Consider the following 23,518-nt stretch of genomic DNA (forward strand, 5'->3'; position numbering starts at 1 on the left):
TAAGATAAAAATGGTCAAAGACTCCAGCCACGCTAGTCATAGACTGTTCTCTCTGCTACCACACTGCAAGCGGTACTGGAGCGCCAAGTCTAGGTCCAAGAGGCTTCTAAACAGCTTCTACCCCCAAGCCATAAGACTCCTGAACATCTAATCAAATGGCAACCCAGACTATTTGCATTGCCCCCCTCCCCTTTACACCGCTGCTACTCTGTTGTTGTCATCTATGCATAGTCACTTCAATAACTCTACCTACATGTACATACAACCTCAACTAACTGGTGCCCCCGCACATTGACTCTGTACCGGTACCCCACCCCCTGTATATAGTCTCGCTATTGTTGTTTTACTGTTGCTCTTTAATGACTTGTTACTTTTATCTCTTATTCTTATACATATTTTTTTAAACCGCATTGTTGGTTGGGGGCTCATAAGTAAGCATTTCACTGTAAGGTCTACACCTGTTGTATTCGGTGCATGTGACTAATACAATTTCATTTGAAGATTAAAGAAGAGGGAATGCAGCATTGTTTCCAAAATCCAAATAATTTATTAATTCAATAAGTTGCATGTATACAGGACATTTATATCTTCTTTGATGATATAATTGATTGGTTGGTTGATTGGTTATTATTGTGTTGAGGAAAATTAATTAGAGGAATCAGACAGAACTAATTTGTCAGCAATAAGATGTTTATTCGAGTAATTGCAAGGAAGATCACTATTTCAGGGTGAACCCAGAGAGTAACCTCCAGGACACACCGGAAAGGAATTCTCAGGATATACCTGGAGAGGATCTCGATTAATTACAAGTCACTCATTCTTCATATACTCCACCTACACAAAGAGCTGCTTAACCCTCAAAGAGGGAGGCAAGCTTACATGAGAGATAAGGGGTATTTAGCTCTACTCCCTTACAGCATTAAAACAAATAAAAGCAGGTTCTAACCAGTTCTAACAGCCTATGTGTCTAAGATAGGGGTGTGATAAGATCTTTAGAGCCTAAACAGACAGGAGAACAACTCAACTTGGCTGGCTTGTAGTGCCCAGCGATAACAATAAATAACAAATCACTCATTTGTGGGGTGTATGAAGAGGTTACTCTACAGCAAAGGGAAAATTAACTGTGACTGTGGAAAATGACCAGTGACAGTAATAAAACCATTGTGCAACAACAATAGCATTAGACTGTAACAAAACAATTTTGCGCCAACAATTGGTTTCAATATATGTAAATCTTTACAGGTGATATTGAAAGGTGTAAGAGAATATTGACAATATTGACATGAAGTAGGCTAATATTGACATGCTGGAACCCTTTGACTGATCACATCGATGTTCCTTGTTGTTGCCAAATCCAGAATATAAAATATCCAGCAGAACAGTGTTCTCCATTTTCAGTCATAGCCTTTCCCACCCTTCCTCTCAGAGCATCATAGGAAGGGCACTCCAATTCTAAGTATCAATTAGTAGTCATGATTCAGGACATCTGCACAGGCAGCTTGTATAGGGTCTGGGTGGGAACTCTGGAGTTCAAGGGCTGACGTTATAGGGCACTTGAGGACCAATACAAAACGTGTGGTCCAGAAATTGCATGCACGATACCTTTTTGTCCCTTGTTGTAAATTGTCTGTTAATACATGTATGTTATGTATTTGTGTTTTATTTGCATAACCTGTGTGTTGTATAGTATTTTGAGTTATAAATCTAGCTAAATTCCATCTGCAGTCACCAAGGAATGTAATGGGGCATATTCAAAATGATACTATAAATTAATATGCTGTACTTTACAATATAGCCTACATTGTATTCGCTGCTTGTTTCATGTATGTTCATCATTTCTCCCAATAAACCAGATAGCCTAATTTATTTTGTGCTGTGATTCTTCCAGTTGAATACTTGTCCCCTGGTCACAGTCATCAGGCCTCCCTTAAGGTGCTGTCCCAGAGGAATGAAAGGTCTGTCTTTCTGCCCTTTTGGTTAATAAGCCTCAAAGCATACTCACATTATCTGTAAAGTTCAAGTCAGTGTCCTTCTGTGACACCTGTGTATCCCTCTGGGGAAAAGAGCCAGTGCCTTAGGTATTAGCACAATGAGAGAGCTGAAAAAGTCAGTGGGTCTTTTATACCATCATCCAAACCCCGAAATCTTACCGATCCCCCTTCATTCTGAATAACTCAGCATAATATGTGTATTATGTGAACACACGGGTCTCTGTATACTTGTTACATTTCCCAATAAGAAACCAAAAATATTATCACTAAACAGAGATCGGGAACTTACAAATGAGAACAAAACAGGGGGGGTTTTAAAATGGGTTCTCAAGGGACACACTTAGGGCTGTTGTGGTGACCGTAAAACTGCCACACCAGCTGCCACCAGTCATGAAAGCAGTCAAATTCTACGTGACCTTTCAGTCACTGTTATTAAGCTTCTCCAAGCTCTGATGCTGCTGATGGTCATTAGTAGCCTACCAACCTTGCTAACTGCCTGGTACTCAGCACTCTGTTGTCCCTCTAATCACTCTGACATAAATGCTAATCAATCTAATCAAACACTTCATGAGAGCCCATGAGCTCATGCTGTGCAAAATTTCAATAGGCTATGCAATTGCAAGAGAAAACAGAGTGATGGCCTCTATTAAAAAGAGGAGAATCAGCTTCTATAGGCTAGGCCTACTATATTTATTTTTCAACTTTCCTAATATTAAGCACATTGCTTATATTTAAAAACAGGAGTATAGCCTACCTGGCTGGCATGAAAATAAACCACGGGGAAAAGCGACCTCCATTCGCTTTTTTAAGTGCATAGATGACATGTATTTTTCCCGCTGCCCCTGTATCGATACAGGTGCATGATAATGGTCCATTCTAAATCAAAACAAATTTCACACATATATTATTTAGTATATATAAAGACAAGATTAATCAAGAATAGTCTGATGGGTGACAATACCAGCCTATCACATGTGAATTCTATATTATCACTTGTGAATGATGCCCAGCATAAGAAACAACGCCTTTATTTTGCGACTTTTTGAATCATAGTCGCACTCCTCATGTAGCCTAGCCCATAGGCCTATATATGTTCTAATACGGTTTGTATCACAAGTAAAGTGGCCAGATAACTTCTTAAAATTAACCACATGTATCTGCTTTAGAGCCTAACTGGCATACATAAGCAGCGTGTGAGTTTCAAGTTTAGGGAAGATAATTTTCACCATAAAAATGCACCTTTATAATAAAAGCATAACTGCAGTCACTTTTAATAATGGTGTTTTCCACTAATGGAACATTCGCACTTATAGCTTATTAACATTTAAGTCATTTAGCAGACACTCTTATCCAGAGCAACTTACAGTAGTGAATGCATACATTTCATAGATGTTTCTATTTTTTTCCCCCGTACTGGTCCCCTGTAGGGAATCGAACCCACAACCCTGGCGTTGCAAACACCATGCTCTACCAACTGAGCCACACGGGACCAACATGGGTGCATTGCTATGCTTATAATGTGAAGAACTAGCCTAATAGTTCAACAACATTTTAAGCTAAACGTTCTCATCTGTTGCGTAAACCACATTGTGTAAAAAAGTTTTTTTAATGCTTGTGGTTAATTTGGGATCTATCGCATCCCACAACTGTGGAATATTTATTTCTCACACAGAATAGAATAGGTCGACCTTTGTACTATGGGGGATAGTAGATTGCTAGTGCTTTTGCTAGTAGATAGCTAGTGCTTTTGCTGTTCATTAGGCCTGCTCATCTGGTTGGCTGACGAAAAGTAAATGTGGACAGTTATCTATCTAATATCTTCAATATGCACCTAGGAATTGGATAAGGACTCGTGCAGTTGCGTCCCTGATGTGTCTGTCTTCAATTGTAGCCTGTGAGGAGCGCACAGCACTCCTCACAGGCTAGAAGGGCACAATGGCCAATGGCTGCAAAAGGCATGGATTTGTTTAGGGTGCATTACAACCACACAAATGGGATGTTGCCGTGAAATTCTAGGCATTATCAAGTGCTTGTCAAATTCTAAATGAGTGACTGATATAGTGTGTACCAGAGGTCGACTGATTATGGTTTTTCAACGCCGATACGGATACCGATTATTGGAGGACCAAAAAATGCCGATACCGATTAATCGGCCGATTTTTATATATATATTTGTAATAATGACAATTACAACAATACTGAATGAACACTTTTATTTTAACTTAATATAATACATCAATAAAATCAATTTAGTCTCAAATAAATAATGAAATATGTTCAATTTGGTTTAAATAATGCTAAAACAAAGTGTTGGAGAAGAAAGTAAAAATGCAATATTTGCCATGTAAAAAAGCTAACGTTTATGTTCCTTGCTCAGAACATGAGAACATATGAAAGCTGGTGGTTCCTTTTAACATGAGTCTTCAATATTCCCAGGTAAGAAGTTTTAGGTTGTAGTTATTATAGGAATTATAGGACTATTTCTCTCTATACCATTTGTATTTCATATACCTTTGACTATTGGATGTTCTTATAGGCACTATAGTATTGCCAGCCTAATCTCGGGGGTTGATAGGCTTGAAGCACAGCGAAGAGCTGCTGGCAAATGCAGGAAAGTGCTGTTTGAATGAATGCTTACGAGCCTGCTGCTGCCTACCAGCACTCAGTCAGACTGCTCTATCAAATATCAAATCATAGACTTAATTATAATATAATAACACACGGAAATACGAGCCTTAGGTCATTAATATGGTCAAATCCGGAAACTATCATTTCGAAAACAAAACGTTTATTCTTTCAGTGAAATACAGAACCGTTCCGTATTTTATCTAACGGGTGGCATCCCTAAGTCTAAATATTGCTGTTACATTGCACAACCTTCAATGTTATGTCATAATTATGTACAATTCTAGCAAATTAATTACGGTCTTTGTAAGGAATAAATGGTCTTCACGCAGTTCACAACGAGCCAGGCAGCCCAAACTGCTGCATATACCCTGACTCTGCTTGCACAGAACGCAAGAGAAGAGACACAATTTCCCTAATTAAAAGAAATTCATGTTAGCAGGCAATATTAACTAAATATGCAGGTTTAAAAATATATACTTGTGTATTGATTTTAAGAAAGGCATTGATGTTTATGGTTAGGTACACATTGGTGCAAAGACAGCGCTTTTTTCGCGAATGCGTTTGTTAAATCATCACCCGTTTGGCGAAGTAGGCTGTAATTCGATGATAAATTAACAGGCACCGCATCGATTATATGCAACGCAGGACAAGCTAGATAAACTAGTAATATCATCAACCATGTGTAGTAAACTAGTGATTATGCTAAGATTGATTGTTTTTTATAAGATACGTTTAATGCTAGCTAGCAACTTACCTTGGCTCCTTGCTGCACTCGCGTAACAGGTAGTCAGCCTGCCACGCAGTCTCCTCGTGGAGTGCAATGTAATCCGCTATAATCGGTGTCCAGAAATGCCGATTACCGATTGTTATGAAAACATGAAATCGACCTTAATTTATCTGTCATTCCGATTAAATCGGTCGACCTCTAGTGTGTACAGCCTGCACAAAAAACAAAGCAGAGCTCATGCTTTTCAAGCTACTTTTTTCAAATCATCATTAGAGTCGCATCATGCAGCCTTACAATGTATTAAAAATCAAAACATATACCCCAACGTTTGTTGAACAACTAAAGTTACATTAATAACTTTAAATTAAGCATATAGGAATACCTATTTCTTTGTTAACCGCAGAACACAGAATAGACAAATGTGCGCACTCCCTCAAATTGTTTGGAGAAAATATATTGTCTATATTATTCAGCTTTGTTCAATTGTATTCTTCATACCATAAAATAATGCCACGGAATTCAAAGCAAATCTTGTCTGATAAATGAACTAGTGTAGCCCACAGCCATTTGGGATAGCCAGATCAGGGCCTAACATAAGGACAACTCGGGGGATGCTATTCTGTTCTTCTGAAATATACTACATTGTCTCATATGATGTTTCTTTAGACCTGTCTAAAATAAATTATAGATTTATTGTGAAGGTGTAGGCTATATTACATGGATTTATTAGACTTTTTAAAATGTAGATGTTCCAAAGGTCAGCATCAGTGGCTTGTGTGGAAGCCAGGAGATGCTAAATGTGTTTATGTTAATTAACAGTCAATTAGCGTGAGACTGACAGTTATCTGCTTGACAATCACTGGCTGACGAAATTTCGTGACCGTCACAGCCCTAGACACACTCTTTTCATGCCACTTCGATACAGCTATGACCGGAAGTGATTTTTGTAGCAGGTTAGGAGAGCATTTTTGCTAACCCTAATCCTTTTCCTAACCTTAACCAAATGTTCCTAACCTGCAACGTTAATTATCTTAACCTGCTGCGTAAATTCTCCTAACCTGCTACAAAAAAGTAACTTCTGGTCATAGCTGTATCGGTGGTGTGAAAAGAGTGCTTCTCTGGTTCTCAAAGACACTCATGGGGGTGTCTGCTGAAAGTTGACTAGCAACAAGAAACTGTGTCCCAAAAGACACCCACCATGAGGACACACTCAATTTGTCCCAGCAAAGGCTAACCAAAATAAAAAACAACTTATAATATGGAGTTAAAAGTAAGTGGAGTTAAACAAAGGGGAGAACACAATATAAAAGGCTTTGTTTACACAAAGTTAAATACAAATTCCACCCCAAAACTGCATTTTGTTGATATAGTCCCAAATTGTTTTGCATGTCAGCATGTCAGCAATCAGGTTTTCAAGATATATTACTTCCATAATACAGAAATACAGCCTGTATTTCTGTATTTTCAAAGTTATATATAAAGAAATAAAGAGATGAGCCAGGAGAGAAATAGGAGCTTAGCAAATCAGATAACAACTCTAATACTCCCTAGGCATCAGCAGCCAGAAAGTCATTAGAGGGTTTGGAGACTAATGCTCAAAGATAATTTTCTGTTTTTATATAGAATCACAAGCCAATACACTGAGGGTACAAAACATTAGGAACACCTGCTCTTTCCATGACATAGACTGAACAGGTGAATCCAGCTGAAATCTATGGTCCCTTATTGATGACACTTGTTAAATCCACTTAAATCAGTGTAGATGAAGGGGAGGAGTCAGGTCAAAGAAGGATTTTTAAGCCTTGAGACAATTGAGACATAGATTGTGTATGTGTGCCATTCAGTGGACGAATGGGCAAGACTAAATATTTAAGTGCCTTTGAACAGGGTATGGTAGTATGTGCCAGGCGCACCAGTTTAAGTGTTTCAAGAACTGCAACAGTCCTGGGTTTTTCACGCTCTACTGTTTCCCGTCTGTATGAAGAATGGTCCACCACCCAAAGGGCATCCAGCCAACTTGACACAACTGTGGGAAGCATTGGAGTCAACATGGGCCAGCATCCCTGTGGACGCTTCGACACCTTGTAGAGTCCATGCCCCGTCGAATTGAGGCTGTTCTGAGGGAAAAAAGGGGGTGCAATTCAATATTAGGAAAGTGTTCCTAATGTTTTGTACACTCAGTGTATTTCTATTGTATCATTTGTATCTTACTTTAAAGCTGTAGTTTTATAAGTGATCTGCCATAATAACTATGCATGTAGACGCCACATGGACAGGAGAGGACTTTGGACTTTGGTTATTAACTGATTAACTGGATAAAATCCATTCAAATAGTAATGATTGTTCTCATCCTTTTTCCAGTAGAGAAAACAGAGCCATGCTGGACAAATTTAAATGTAATGTGGTACGCACAAAAAAAAAATAACATTGTTAGACTTGTTTCAGAGTAATAATAATTTCCTTATATTCTTCTGACCTCTGTGTGTTGTTGGGCATGACCAATTAAATGTTGTATCATGTGTCTTATCAGACCCATGTAAATTTACCTCATGTCCTAGTCTTTGATTTCAGAGCAATCGTGACATTTAAGTCTTGATGCTTTGGGGCTTATTAAATACACACATGGTTATCTACCTTGACACTCTCTCTCTATCTCTCTCTGACATAGTTAAAAGGGCAATCTGCCGTTGCTTCATCCATTTTTGGACTTAAATTAGTTCAAGTTGAATTAGTTAAAGGTACTGATTGATTATTGAAGAATATAACTTCTAAATGCCTCATGAGCTTAGTTCAACTGTGGTACCCCATCAGAACCCAAAATATAAACTGGTTTCACTCCAGTGTTTGTAAACAAAGCAAACTATACTTTTGATATCATGCATGGTCAGCCCTTCCTTAGAGCTGTTTATGAATTTAAGAGTGGCTGCATTTCTCCAGCCCTATAACTCAGCTTTTTTATTTTACAGAAACAGGGGTGGGGAAGATGCTTTGTTATTGTTTCAACTGCTGATTGCCGCTTTAATTATGAAGGCTCCATTGATCACTCTGGGACTAAGTGTGCTTTATAAAGGTCAAATCTGCCACCGGCTCATGCTTCATCAGTCAGAGTAATACATTAGCCAAGCGTTTTGTTAATACTTCACGCATATAGGCTACGCTTCACAAAGCAAAGTAATCAAGAGAGAAGAGTATGAAAAGGCCAGCTGTTTCCACAGTGCCCCTTTAATAAGAACCAAAAGAACTTAACAGCAATCCCCAGCTGAAGCCATCCCACTGACCATCATTCATTAATTACAAAACAGGGCTCAGCATCACGGACAGCACCAGCTCAATGCAATCACAGCGCAGTATGACTTTTGGTCAAGGCCCCCAGTTTATTTAACTAATTTAGGTTAAAATAAAGGGTATCATTTGAAATTATCTACAAAGTTGCCTACTCACATTAGAGGTAGAGTCGGTTAGAGATGAGTGAGAGTAATGTAGGCTAGAGGATGCTCTTTGGTAGCCTCGTACGAACCATCTGGATCTTGCATTCTACGCTATAGATAAAACACATTCCTAACCTACGTGTCTCCTTCTTGGACTCGGATGAACACCAGTCAGTCTTAATTTGGGCCATTCAGAATAGACTATACACACCGGAACTCGTAGGGCCTAAATGAGAACACAAACTCCAAAGCCTATGGAAAGTGTGTGCAGTGCCTGTGTAAAAACAACTACCTTAACATCTACCATAATACTATAAGCCTAGGCCACTGATGAGTTATATCAAACAACTATGTAGGCCACTCTTAATTGGTATGCGAATGGATGAATGAGTTCATGCGCACTTGGTTCTAATAGAATTGGCGTGTCCACCGGTCTCTCTTCGTGAACACACCCACTCTCCTCTCAGTGCCCACTCGAGTTCGCTCGGAGTGAGGATGAAGGTGCAGAACATTCGGACCCTTTCTCTCATCCTGTGTATGATATCCTACCTGCTTGTGGGAGCCGCGGTGTTCGACGCCCTCGAGTCCGAGACCGAGAGCTCGAAGAAAAAAATCCTGGAACAAAAGCGCAACGAGCTGAAGAAGAAGTACGGATTCACTCGGGACGACTACCTGGAGATCGAGAGAGTGGTTCTACAGTCGGAGCCACATCGCGCGGGGAGACAGTGGAAATTTGCGGGATCCTTTTACTTTGCCATCACTGTAATCACAACGATTGGTAAGTCAATTGATGGTTTATGGGTTTCTTTGCTCTGTAAGTTAAACCATGCATACTGGTATGACTAACCACAACAAATCTGTTTTTACATGTAAAAATAAAAAATTCCTCTAGCCTAGAGCTTACCCTTACGGGTGCTGAGTGACTGGTGCTGAACTTTGGTTTGAATTATTAGCAAAACTGGAAGTTATAAAGGGTTGCATTAAACATACTGATGTTCTAGAGACTCAAGTAATATAGGCCCCTATATATACAGCACCAGTCAAAAGTTTGGACACACCTAATCATTTCAGGGTTTTTCTTTATTTTACTATTTTCTACACTGTAGAATAATAGTGAAGGCATCATAACTATGAAAAAACACAAATGGAATCATGTCATAATAATAAAAGTGTTAAACAATTCAAAATATATTTGAGATTTGAGATTCTTCAAAGTAGCCACCCTTTGCCTTGATGACAGCATTGCTCACTCTTGGCATTCTCTCAACCAGCTTCATGAGGTAGTCACCTGGAATACCACTTCAATTAACAGGTGTGCCTTGTTAAAAGTTAATTTGTGGAATTTCTTTCCTTCTTAATGTGTTTTAGCCAACCAGTTGTGGGTTAGTATACAGAAGATAGCCCTATTTGGTAAAAGACCAAGTCCATATTATGGCAAGAACAGCTCAAATAAGCAAAGAGAAACGACAGTCCATCATAACTTTAAGACATGAAGGTTAGTCAATGCGGAAAATGTCAAGAACTTTGAAAGTTTCTTCAAGTGCAGTCGCAAAAACCATTGAGCGCTATGATGAAACTGGCTCTCATGAGGACCGCCACAAGAAAGGAAGACCCAGAGTTACCTCTGCTGCAGAGGATACGTTCATTAGAGTTAACTGCACCTCAGATTGCAGCCCAAACAAATGCTTCACAGAGTTCAAGTAACAGACACATCTCAACATCAACTGTTCAGAGGGGACTGCATGAATCAGGCCTTCATGGTCGAATTGCTGCAAAGAAACCACTACTAAAGGACACCAATATGAAGAAGAGACTTGCTTGGGCTAATAAACAATAGCAATGGACATTAGACTGGTGGAAATCTTTCCTTTGGTCTGATGAGTCCAAATTTGAGATTTTTGGTTCCAACTGCCGTGTCTTTGTGAGACGCAGAGTAGGTGAATGGATGATCTCCGCATGTGTGGTTCCCACTGTGAAGCATGGAGGAAGAGGTGTGATGGTGTGTGGGTTCTTTGCTGGAGACACAGTCTGTGATTTATTTAGAATTCAAGGCACACTTAACCAGCATAGATACCACAGCATTCTGTAGCGATACGCCATCCCGTCTGGTTTGCACTTAGTGAGACTATTGTTTTTCGACGGGACAATGACCCAACACACCTCTAGGCTGTGTAAGGGCTATTTGGCGGCAGGTAGCCTAGTGGTTAGAGCACTGGGCCAATAACCAAAAGGTTGCTAGATTGAATCTACGAGCTGACAAGGTAAAAATCTGCCCTGAACAAGGCAGTTAACCCACTGTTGCTAGGCCATCATTGTAAATAAGAATTTGTTCTTAACTGACTTGCCTAGTTAAATAAAGGTTGAATTAGTAAAATAAAAAAGGGCTATTTGACCAAGAAGGAGAGTGATGGAGTGCTGCACCAGATGACCTGGCCTCCACAATAACCCAACCTCAACCCAATTGAGATGGTTTGGGATGACTTGGACTGCAGAGTGAAGGAAAAGCAGTCAACAAGTGCTCAGCATATGTGGGAACTCATTCAAGACTGTTGGAAAAGCATTCCAGGTGAAGCTGGTTGAGAGAATGCCAAGAGTGTGTAAAGCTGTCATCAAGGCAAAGGGTGGCTACTTTAAAGGATCTAAAATCTAAAATCTATTTTGAATTGTTTAACACTTTTTTTGGTTACTACATGATTCCATATGTCATAGTTTTGATGTCATCACTGTTATTCTAAAATGTAGAAAATAGTAAAAAATTAAGAAAAACCCTTGAATGAATAGGTGTGACCAAACTTTTGACTGGTACTGTATATCTATATATCTATAACAAATGTTTTAAAGAGTTACTGTGTTTGTCTGTGTGTCCATGTACACACCCCTTACAAAAAAAGTTAGCAGTTTTGAAACTGCAATAAAAGTGCAGTAACTACAGTCGACTGCGGTGGTTGGACACAGTAATTGCAGAATAACTGCAGTCATACTGCAATCTGACAGCAATATGTTTTCGTAATGGACATGTGTCTATAACTATGATATTCTGCAGGTTATGGACATGCTGCTCCAGGCACAGATTCTGGCAGGACATTCTGCATGTTCTATGCTGTTCTGGGCATCCCACTGACGCTGGTCATGTTCCAGAGCATGGGGGAGAGGATCAACACGTTAGTACGCTACCTCCTCTGCAGGCTCAAGTGCTGCATGGGATTACGGTGGACTGACGTGTCCATGGGGAACATGGTGCTGGTGGGCCTCCTGTCCTGCATGAGCACCCTCTGTGTTGGGGCAGCAGCTTTTTCCCACTTTGAGGGCTGGACCTTCTTCCATGCCTACTACTACTGCTTCATCACGCTCACCACCATCGGCTTCGGGGACTTTGTGGCCCTGCAGAAGAAGGAGGCCCTCCAGAGGAGGATTCCCTATGTGGCCTTCAGCTTCATGTACATCCTGGTGGGGCTGGCCGTGATCGGGGCTTTCCTGAACCTGGTGGTGCTGCGCTTCCTCACATACAGCACGCAGGAGGGAACCAGAAGCCTGGAGGTGGAGGGAGAGGCGCAGGCAGCAGTGCCTAAGAGGCCATGGGGTGGGAAGGCAGTGGAGGAGGAGGCAGATGTGGAAGCATCAGCACGGGACAGAGTTGATGGGATGGAGCAGAAAGAAGCTGAGGATGGGCACAATAGCCGCTGCAACTTCTCCCATGCCATGGAGGGAGGCACCAGTCGTACCAACCTCATCCCCTCTCCATCTGAGGAGCTCAGGGGGACCCCTGGCGTCAGGGAATCTGCTAAGCACCCTGAGTCCTGCATCAGCGCCCTCTGCTTCTGTATGTGCTTCAGGCTGGGTGCCTGTGACAGCCCCTCTCCATCTCGCTGTGAGCACTCAGGCTGTCACAGCAACCCTGTCTTCTACAACTCCATCTCCTACAGGGTGGATGAAGCCTCTTGCAGCTCCAGGGACACCTCAGCCCAGTCCTCCCCCAGCAGCGGTGCCCTTTTCCTGGGGATGAGCAGCCCTCACACACGGAGGAAGTCCGTGTAGCTACCTGGATTGTTGGGACTGACTCTGGACAAAAGTTGCCTTTGTTCTTATCTTTTGATTTGAAGCTCTGAGAGGAATACAGTGCAGACAGAGATGGTACTGATTCTCTGAAGGTGGAACAAATTGTGTTTGATTTTCCTGTAAACAAAAGGTAGCATTTACAGGTTTCAGGCTGTGCGTCTATGTTTATTTTTACAGTCAAAATGTAGCTTTTACAGATATCCTGTTCTGCATTGTATTTAGCAATTGCATTTTTTCTGTAGATAAAGAGATGATTTATACAGGTAAAGATTGTATAAAATTGTGAAATAAAAAGGTAATACATCGTCAAACTGTTTATTTTCTTGAAATAATCTCCACTATTTGTAGTATATGCTTTCTTGACAAATGAATGAAAGTTGAAAATATGGGCATTATGATTGAAGTACTTTACTGCATACAAGAGGAAAGGTTATGTGCCCCAGACCTGCATTCATTTGCTTATTGAGCAATAGCTTACATTACACATAAATTATCAAAAATCTAAAAGTGTTGTATGAATAGACTTGTTGTTACCATCTCTACATTTCATCACTATAGACTACCTAATGAGGATGGGTAACTCTGATGAGGGAGAGAGAGAGCCACAGATGGGGCTATTCAACCCAATTAATATTTTTCATCTCAGACATTCCTTCATGATGTCACCTGTGACCTACAGCTTATTTCTAGTCCGTAATAATCAGTTGATTTCTTCTAGGCAGTGCACTCTCTGCTGTTTAGGTTGGTTCCCTTGGTAATGCGTCCATCCCCAGTGCTCTGCAGTGTAAAACGGTGGCCGAAGAGGAACAGTCAGTGGGAGGAAGAAGGGATGTGAGAAGTAGAGCTCTTCACGGGTCCACCCAAACCCAAATACCCAAGACCCAAGCAGGTCCAGATCCAAAATTCTAACTTTTCCCTCGGGTCTGGGTCGGGTCCTGTTTGATTGTCATTGGGTCTCGGGTCTATGTAACTACAGCTGATAGACCCGAATGGAACCAAATGGACCCGACCACGGTTCTACATAAGCTATAGCCCTCAAACTCAACTCTGGACTTCGAAGCCAGTTTCACTGTGTTTTTTCATTGTTTCCCTCTAATCAGGGATGGATTTAGACCTGGGACATCAGGTGGGTGCAATTAATTAAAAGGTAGAACTGAAACCAGCAGGATCCGGATCTCGTAGGGTAAGAGTTGAATACCCCTGGTCTATAGCATATTTACTTTATGCTAATACTGTGCATTTATGGACTTATAGAAGGCCATGCCAACATACCTATTTGTTAACCAGAAGAGCAACTTGCATATTTTTTTTGTCACTCGGGTCCAATCGGGTCTGGTCTAAACCCAGACCCATTAGGGTACGGGTTGCGTCTAGGTCTGGTTGTCATCCGGTCCATTCGGATTCAGGTCTGACTATTCTCGGTTCCATCCGGGTCCCCCCTTTTATATTTATTTTTATGATCGGGTCTGTTCGTGTCAGGGTCTGATTGTCCTTGGGTTTGTTTGGGTCCGGGTCCAACTTTCTGGACCTGAGAAGACCTCTTGTGAGTAGTATCGACTGTGATCACTTTTGTATTGACTCTATCGTATACATCTCTGAGTAACTACACAAACTATATTTTAACAAAAACAACTGCCACTAAACATGCTAAGTAAGTATGCTGTTAAGATCCCTTTCTTCAAACTACAGCATGGCCATAGTTTCTGCTCCAGCAGGTGTACATTCATGAGGTGATTACAGGGACCTCTAGTGGCAGCAGTCTTTAAATCTTAAATAAACTTGTGCTTGTTCGTATTGTCTAACACTAGGGGGCATCATTGGTCTAAAGATAAGTTATATCTGTATTATGTCAATTGAACCAATGCTGCATTCTGAAATGTCCTGTAACAATATTGCTGTACCATGGACAAGGAGATGGGAGGTTGACGTGAATAATTGTACATGAATCTAAGGCTGCGTTTAGACGGGCAGGCCAATTTTTCCCCCACAAATTGGTCTTTTGAGAGCTGATCTGATTGGTCAAAAGACCAATGAGCGATAAAAACATCAGAATTAGGCTACCTGTCTAAATGCAGCCTTACAGAGCATCACAGTAACACTACATAAACAGTGGTGCTTTAATCTAGTTTCCAATGGGATCCCCTCCTATTCCTGTTGGTGTTTCCCTGACGTTCTCAACCATAACATAATGGATAAAACAAAGTGTGTGTGAATCCTTGACCGTAGATATAACTCTACTGTGCAGTGACCAACAGACGTCACTAGTGCTTTCAGACGCTGACCGTGATGCTGAACCCAAAGTGTGTATTGTTCCTGGTACAAGATTAGGCTTCAGTGGGTTATAATGACTGCGCAATAGAAACTACTGTTCTTTGATTGTTTGAGTTGTGTGCACAATAATAAACTTTTAGCACCAAAATTTGACAACAGTATTTTTTTTTTTACTATTCCGTAATCCTCACATTTCCAGTGATGTGATTGTTTGGAACTGACGTGACTGGGACAGTTAGAAATACACAGTGAAAGGTCGCTGCTGATCATTCGATGTGAATGGGAACACCACAATGTCATTCATTGATAAGTGAACTGGAGTTAAAGATTTACAATTCAGTCAATACAAATTTAGGGAGATATTTGTGAACAAACAGAATAGGCCAGGCTAAATGATGAGGAAGATCAATTCATCTGCATCTGTGTGTGGTTTTGTAACTGATGAAAGCAATAACCTCATTTCCATAATGACTCCATTAATATTGCAGATAGCACTGTACTTTATTCTGTCTGATGCATCTGGTGCCTCCTCACATTCATTGCTGTCTGTGTTCATGGTTGTTAGCTCAAAGAGATGACAAATATTTACATAGGCCAGTGAACAAATGCCTTAACAGAACAAAAGGGTAATGATGATACAAAAATGAGGTTGTCGTGCAGAATGAATGTCTTTACATTACTCAAAGACACAACTTTGTATAAAGACCGTGAAGCCGGTTTTATTATTGTGTGATTGGTTGTTACAAACTAGAGTATCTCTGTTTGCTTTGGGTTCAGTGATTGAGTCAGAGAGAGATCTCGCTGATCATAATTGGATGACTAGGGCCTAGATTCAATCAGATCGAGCGCTAACCGGCGATAGCTGACACCTGCATAGCTGATGTTTTGGCAGTGTTGGAGGTGTAACTGCTTTGGAGCTGTCAAATCGGTGAGCAGCTGCTCTTGTGGTCATTGTCACGAGGCCACAACGGTGCCACTCAGTAAATTACTATTGTAGCTGGAAATGGCTGATTTTTAATAGAATATCTACATAGGTGTACACAGGCTCATTATCAGCAACCATCACTCCTGTCTTCCAATGGCACGTTGTGTTAGCTAATCCAAGTTTATCATTTTAAAAGGCTAATTGATCATTAGAAAACCCTTTTGCAATTATGTTAGCACAGCTGAAAACTGTTGTTCTGATTAAAGAAGCAATAAAACTGACCTTCTTTAGACTCGTTGAGTATCTGGAGCATCAGCATTTGTGGGTTTGATTACAGGCTCAAAATGGGAAGAAACAAAGACTTTCTTCTGAAACTCGTCAGTCTATTCTTGTTCTGGTGAGAACAAGAAAGTGTAGGCTATATAGAATTAATGACACTCAAGTTGAAAATCTTTCAACAAAATAATGAGGATTTCTATCAGCGTAATCGAGTTTCAGATTACATTTCATATTCCAGTGTTCGAACTTGAAAACAAGGCTGCATGGGATTTTTGTGTATGCGACTCCGTGCAGCCAATGGCAATGTCCGCTTTAGGAATAATGCCAGCAGTGGCGTGTATTTATTGATGCCAAGGGAAGCCAGGCTTCCCCAAAAAATGTACAAAAAAATAAATATTAATAATAATTTATCCTTCATCTCTCTGCGTTTTTATAATTGTCCTTCAATTTGAAGAGGCCGAATGTACCACCCACCACTGCGACCTGTATGCTCTAGTCGGCTGGCCCTCGCTACATATTCGTCGCCAGACCCACTGGCTCCAGGTCATCTATAAGTCTATGCTAGGTAAAGCTCTGCCTTATCTCAGCTCACTGGTCACAATAACACCCACCCGTAGCACACGCTCCAGCAGGTATATCTCACTGGTCATCCCCAAAGCCAACACATTGTCAAACGGTGGGTGTAGCTGGTGCATGGAAGTCAGGCGCAGGAGAGCAGAGATGAGAGGACAAGCACTTTACTGAGGCAATTATTTGAACAGAACGCAAACGCGTCACAAAAACAAATGCCCAAAAAACAAGTGAGGCACCACAAAGTACAACAACCTTGTACAAAGTACCGGCTGCCACAAAGCACGGGTATAAAACAAAAACCGGCGCAAACCAGCCGGAAGCGTGCCAACCTGACAATAAACAATTTCACACACCGACATAGGGGGAACAGAGGGTTAAATACACGACAAGTAATGAGGGAATGTAAACCAGGTGTATGGGAAAACAAGATAAAACAAATGGAAAATGAAAGGTGGATCGGCGATGGCTAGAAGACCGGTGACGTCGACCGCCGAATGCCGCCCGAACAAGGAGAGGAACTGACTTTGGCGGAAGTCGTGACACACCTCCTTTGGCCGCCTTTCCTTCCAGTTCTCTGCTGCCAGTGACTGGAACGAATTGCAAAAATCGCTGAAGCTGGAGACTTATATTTACCTCACTAACTGTAAACATCAGCTATCTGAGCAGCTAACCGATCGCTGCAGCTGTACATAGTCCATCTGTAAATAGCCCATCCAATCTACCTACCTCATCCCCATATTGTTTTTATTTACTTTTCTGCTCTTTTGCACACCAGTATCTCTACTTGCACATCATCATCTGCTCATCCTCATCTGCTCATTTATCACTCCAGTGTTAATATGCTAAATTGTGAATAACTTCGCTACTATGGCCTATTTATTGTCTACCTCTTCACGCCATTTGCACACACTGTATATAGACCAAATTTTTTTCTATTGTGTTATTGACTGTACGCTTGTTTATTCCATGTGTAACTCTGTGTTGTTGTTTGTGTTGCACTGCTTTGCTTTATCTTGCCCAGGTCGCAGTTGTAAATGAGAACTTGTTCTCAACTAGCTTACCTGGTTAAATAAAGGTGAAATAAAAAGATACAAAATGAAATCTCACCGGAGAAAGCATCCGAGCAAGAGAAGGCCATCTATCTGATGCGGTCTATGATGCGGTCTAAAAAAGATGTTAAAATAAGTTCATTGGTCGGCTAATTGCTCATTAGTTAGAATTTCTAGCCATTTTGGTGTTTCTGTACAGCAGCATGCAAAAGTGTTTTTACTGGGAGAACGTCTTCTTCAATCAGACAGAGCTTTTCTATCACTGTGAGTGTCCAAAAGATCCCTTGTGTTTGGGTAATTGCAGTGAATACAATTATGTTTTTCAAAGAAATTAAGAATTAAACTGACAATTGAGTTTAATTATCTAAAGCAATAATATCAACAAGTGTTGTGTCTTAATTTTCCATCCCATGGAACAGCTTTTAGAAATTTAGAACATACTTTTGGAATGACTATTACTGGCCAAACACTCTAACCTTATATAATTCATTGAGTGTTGGGCTAGTAACCGAAAGGTCGCTGGTTCAAATACCTGAGCTGACAAGGTGAAACAACATCTGTTGATGTGCCCTTGAGCAAGGTACTTAATCCTAATTTGCTCCAGGGGCGCTGTTACTACTATGGCTGACCCCGTAAAACACGTGTCAAACTCATTCCACAGAGGGCCATGTGTCTGCAGTTTTTCGCTCTTCCATTGTACTTGATTGATGAATTAAGGTAATTAATTAGTAAGGCACTCCCCTCACCTCCCAAACTTTTTATAGTCCCGTACCCCTTCAAACATTCAACATCCAGCCCCCTCTTGCACCAGGGTCAGTGTACTCTCAAATTTTTTGTTGTTGTTGCCATCATTAGGGGTGGCAGGTAGCCTAGTGGTTAGAGTGTTGGACCAGTAACCAAAAGGTTGATAGATCAAATCCCCGAGCTGACAAGGTAAAAATCTGTCGTTCTGCCCCTAAACAAGCCAGTTAACCCACGTTTCCTAGGCCCTCATTGTAAATAAGAATGTGTTCTTAACTGACTTGCCTAATTAAATATAAAAATTATAAGCCTGCCACACACTCTACGATACATTTATTAAACATAAGAATGAGTGTGAGTTTTGTCACAACCCGGCTCGTGGGAAGTGACAAAGGCACAAATAATAATATAATAATCATCATTTTGCTCTTTATTTAGCCATCTTACATTCAAAACCATATTTGTTCAAAAATTGTGAATAACTCACCACAGGTTAATGAGAAGGGTATGCTTGAAAGGATGCACATTGTATTGGAGAGAGTCTGTCTTAAATAATTTTCCACACGCAGTCTGTGCCTGTATTTAATTTTCATGCTAGTGAGGGCCGAGAATCCACTCTCTGTCACATTTGTCTTCGTCTTCTGACGATAATGCGAAATCGTCATCAGAAAATGTGGACCAATACGCAGCAGGTACGTGAATGCTCATCTTGATTTTTAATTATCTTCAAAACCGAACATACAAAACACAAAAAACGAACACTCGACAAATAAACAGTCTGGTAAGGCACAAGGCTATACACAGAATAATCACCCACAAATCACACATACAAACACACCCTAATATATGGGACTCTCAATCAAAGGCAGATAGACAACACCTGCCTTCAACTGAGAGTCCCAACCCCAATCAACCAAACATAGAAACACACAACCTAGACTAACCATAGAATTAACTAAACATAAACCAAAACCCGGAATTACTAAATCAAACACCCTTTACACAAACACACCACCCCGAACCACATAAAACAAATACCCCCTGCCACGCCCTGACCAAACTACAAAACAATTAACCTTATATACTGGCCAGGACGTGACACTCTCACATAGGTACATGGTTGCAAAGGGAATCAGTGTCTTAACAGTGCGTTTTGCCAAGGCAAGAAACTCTGAGTGCAGCTCTATCCAGAAATCTGTCAGTGGCTTCTGATTAAATTCAATTTTCACAGAACCGCTTATTGCATTTTCGAAGAGGCTCTCTCGGTAAGTGGACTGGAGGCAGGGCATGAAAGGGACAACGAATCCAGTTGTTTGTGTCGTCCGTTTCGGGAAAGTACCTGCATAATTCCGTACCCAGCTCACTCTGTTTCTTCACTACATCTTATTTGACATTGTCCGTAAGCTGGAGTTCATTTGCACACAAAAAAATCTAACAATTGTAACGCTTGTCGTGTGTGGAGGACCAAGACGCAACAGGGAAGTGTATACTTGTCACGGTTATCGTCGGTGAAGGAGGACCAAAATGCAGCAGGACTGTGTTTGTTCATTTTGAACATTTATTAAATCAAAATGAACACAAAAACAACAAAACGAACTCACGATATACCGACAGTCTTCTCAGGCTCATACACGCTAAACAAGAAACAATCTCCCACAATTACACAGACAAACACACCCAACTAATATAGGACTTCCAATCAAAGGCAACACCACACAGCTGCCTTCAATTGGAAGTCCACCCCAATTAACTCAACATAGAAACAGATTACCTAGACTAAACATAGAATTACATAAACAAGGAACAGTGCCCAAAATCCCCGGAATACATAAATCAAATGCCCTTTTTAGAAAAACCACCACCCCGAACCACATAAACCAAATACCCTCTGCCACGTCCTGACCAAACTACAATAACAATTCATCCTTATACTGGCCAGGACGTGAAAATACTCATCTTCCTTTTAATATTGAGGAAGGAGAAACAAATGAAACACGTATACAATTAACGGAAACTACACTAACAGTTCTGTCAGGTGATAAGCACAAAACAGAATACAACTACCCACAATACAAACAAACCCCTAATTATAGGACCTTCAATCAGAAGCAACGAGGAGCCGCTGCTTCCAATTGAAGGTCAAGAACAAAACTGCACATAGAAACAGAGTGACTAGAATAAACATAGAAAATGCCCTAACATAGAACATATACCAAAACTCTAGACCACTTTAATCAAACACCCCTTGTCTATACACATAGACTAACAATCCCCGAAACATATAAACAAAATACCCCCTGCCACGTCCTGACCATACTAAACACTAACAAATAACACCTTTACAGGTCAGAACGTGACAGTACAACCCCCCAAAGGTGCAAACCCCGGATGCACCTAACAAAAGGAAAATACAAAAATAAACCCCAAAACAAAAAAATCCCAATTTATATGGGAGGGAAGGGAGGGCGGCCACCATCACCGACGATGCCTCTGCAACGCTCCCCCCTTCCCGCATACTTGTCCCTACGGAGGTGGCTCTGGAGCGGGACGTATTCCTCGCTCCGCCACTTGCTCACCCCTCTTCTTGGCAGACTCTGGGGCGAGGTCCCTCTTTGTCGACCTCGGACTTGGGACCCTCGCTACGGGCGACTCTGGTTGCACTGGACTGTCGTGTGACTCTGGCCGTGGACTGTGGGCCAATTCTCTCTCGGGCATAGGTGCCGGACACTCGGGCTGAGGCACTGTCGTCGGGCTCTCTGACTGAGACGCTGTTGTCTGCCACTCTGGGTTAGGCGCTGTCGCTGGGCACTCTGGGCGAGACGCTGTCGCTGTGCCATCTGGGCGAGGTGCGTGCACTGAAGGCCTGGTACGTGGGGCTGGCGTAGGGGACGCCGGACTAGGCCCACGTACCTCAGGGCTAGTGCTAGGGGCAAGAGTAGGACGAGTTGGGCTGGGCTGCCGCTCGGGAAGCCTGGTGTGCAGTGCTGGCTTCGGGGGAGTCAGACTGGAGACACTCACCTGTAGGCTTGTGCGGGGAGCCGGAATAGGTCGAGCTGGACTAGGCTGCCGCTCGGGAAACGTGGTGCGCGGTGCTGGCTTTGGAGGAGCCAGACTGGATACACGCACCTGAGGGCTTCTACAAGGAGCAGGAGTAGGATACACCGGGCCTTGGGTGAGTACCGGAAGTCTCGAGCTCACCTCCTGCACAACCTGTCCTGGCTGGATGGCAGTAGTAGCCCTGTACGTTTGAGGTGCTGGTACAGGGCGGACTGGGCTATGCAGGGGCCTGATGGTCGCCGTGCGTAGAGGAGGTGTCCTGTAGCCTGGACTACGGAGGCGTACCAGTGGCCAGACGTATTGGGCTGGCATCCTCCTTCCAGGCTGGATGCCCACTCTAGCACGGCCTTTGCTTGGGGCTGAGATCACACGCACCGGACTGTACGTGCGCATGGGTGAGATTTTGCGTACCTCTTCGTACTTCGGCGCTCTCCACTCCATGTGCTCCCCATAATAAGCACAAGGTGTTGGCTTCAGGGGCATCCTTTGCCCAGCCACCCACCCCGTGTGCCCCCCCCCCCAATTTTTTTTATTGGGGCTGCCTCTCAGGCTTCCTTGCTAGCCATGTCCCAACGTACTTCTCCCGGTCCTCACCGTTCCTTCGCCACGGACCTTCTCCCGCCAGGATTTCCTCAAATGACCACGATTCCCTGTAATTCTCCAGCTACCTTGGCTGCTCCCTCTTCTGTTGCTTGGTCCGGGTCTGGTGGGTAGTTCTGTAACGAGTGTCGTGTGTGGAGGACCAAGACGCAACAGGGAAGTGTATACTCATCTTCCTTTTAATATTGAGGAAGGAGAAACAAATGAAACACGTATACAATTAACGGAAATGACACTAACAGTTCTGTCAGGTGATAGCACAAAACAGAATACAACTACCCACAATCCACAATACAAACAAACCCCTAATTATAGGACCTTCAATCAGAAGCAACGAGGAGCCGCTGCTTCTAATTGAAGGTCAAGAACAAAACTGCACATAGAAACAGAGTGACTAGAATAAACGTAGAAAATGCCCTAACATAGAACATATACCAAAACTCTAGACCACTCTAATCAAACACCCCTTGTCTATACACATAGACTAACAATCCCCGAAACATATAAACAAAATACCCCCTGCCACGTCCTGACCATACTAAACACTAACAAATAACACCTTTACAGGTCAGAACGTGACAACAATGATGGAAAGACCTGTGTGTTGTCCTTATTAATGCAGACAGAAAAGAGCTCCAACTTCTTAGTTGTCAGGGATTCCTAGGAGTGGTGGTTGGAGTCAGGCGCAGAGAGCAGAGGGTAAGTATAACGTCTTTATTTCTCCGGCACAAAACGGTCACGCCAAAAACAGAGGGCACGTCACAAAGTAGACCAGCCCAAAAACACAGGGCAAAACAGTCCGGAGAGAAATAAGGCGCCAGCCAGCACATCCAACAACAAACAGAGAAATAATCCCGCACAAACCTGGGCGGGCCTAACAGGCTTAAATAAACACAAATCAAGAAACAAAACAGGGAACAGGTGCAACCAATAAGACCGAACAAACAGAAAAGGAAAAAGGGATCAGCGGCAGCTAGTAGACCGGCGACGACGACCGCCGAGCGCCGCCCAAACAGGCAGGGGAGCCACCTTCGGTGGGATTCGTGACATTAGTCATAGCCTCAATTTTGTCCCGCACATTGAATATAGTTGCGGAGAGTCTATGTAATCTTAGATTCTGATCATTCAGGCGAGAAAAAAACATCACCCAGATAGGCGAGTTGTGTTAGAAACTCGTCATCGTGCAAGCAGTC

At 42.1% G+C, this 23,518-nt stretch overlaps 2 protein-coding genes across 3 annotated transcripts; one reads left to right on the top strand and one right to left on the bottom strand.

Annotated features, from left to right (window-relative positions):
• Positions 1-9,076: 9,076 nt before the first annotated feature.
• On the top strand, positions 9,077-13,141 carry kcnkf (Potassium channel subfamily K member 15). 2 transcript variants are annotated; one of them, NM_001140774.1, is given in 3 exon segments: positions 9,246-9,552; positions 11,818-12,088; positions 12,461-13,138. In NM_001140774.1, coding segments are annotated over 3 exon segments (903 nt in total). In that variant the 5' UTR covers positions 9,246-9,269; the 3' UTR covers positions 12,810-13,138.
• Positions 13,142-21,191: 8,050 nt separating this feature from the next.
• LOC123729725 (extensin-like) lies at positions 21,192-22,208 on the bottom strand. The gene is made up of 2 exons (XM_045705824.1): positions 22,111-22,208; positions 21,192-21,804 (listed from the first exon to the last, which is right to left on the bottom strand). The coding sequence occupies exons 1-2, from the start codon at positions 22,206-22,208 to the stop codon at positions 21,192-21,194; spliced, it is 711 nt and encodes a 236-aa protein (XP_045561780.1).
• Positions 22,209-23,518: the final 1,310 nt, after the last annotated feature.

The sequence above is a fragment of the Salmo salar genome, chromosome ssa22 (genome assembly GCF_905237065.1).
Source record: "Salmo salar chromosome ssa22, Ssal_v3.1, whole genome shotgun sequence".
Classification (NCBI taxonomy): Eukaryota; Metazoa; Chordata; class Actinopteri; order Salmoniformes; family Salmonidae; genus Salmo; species Salmo salar.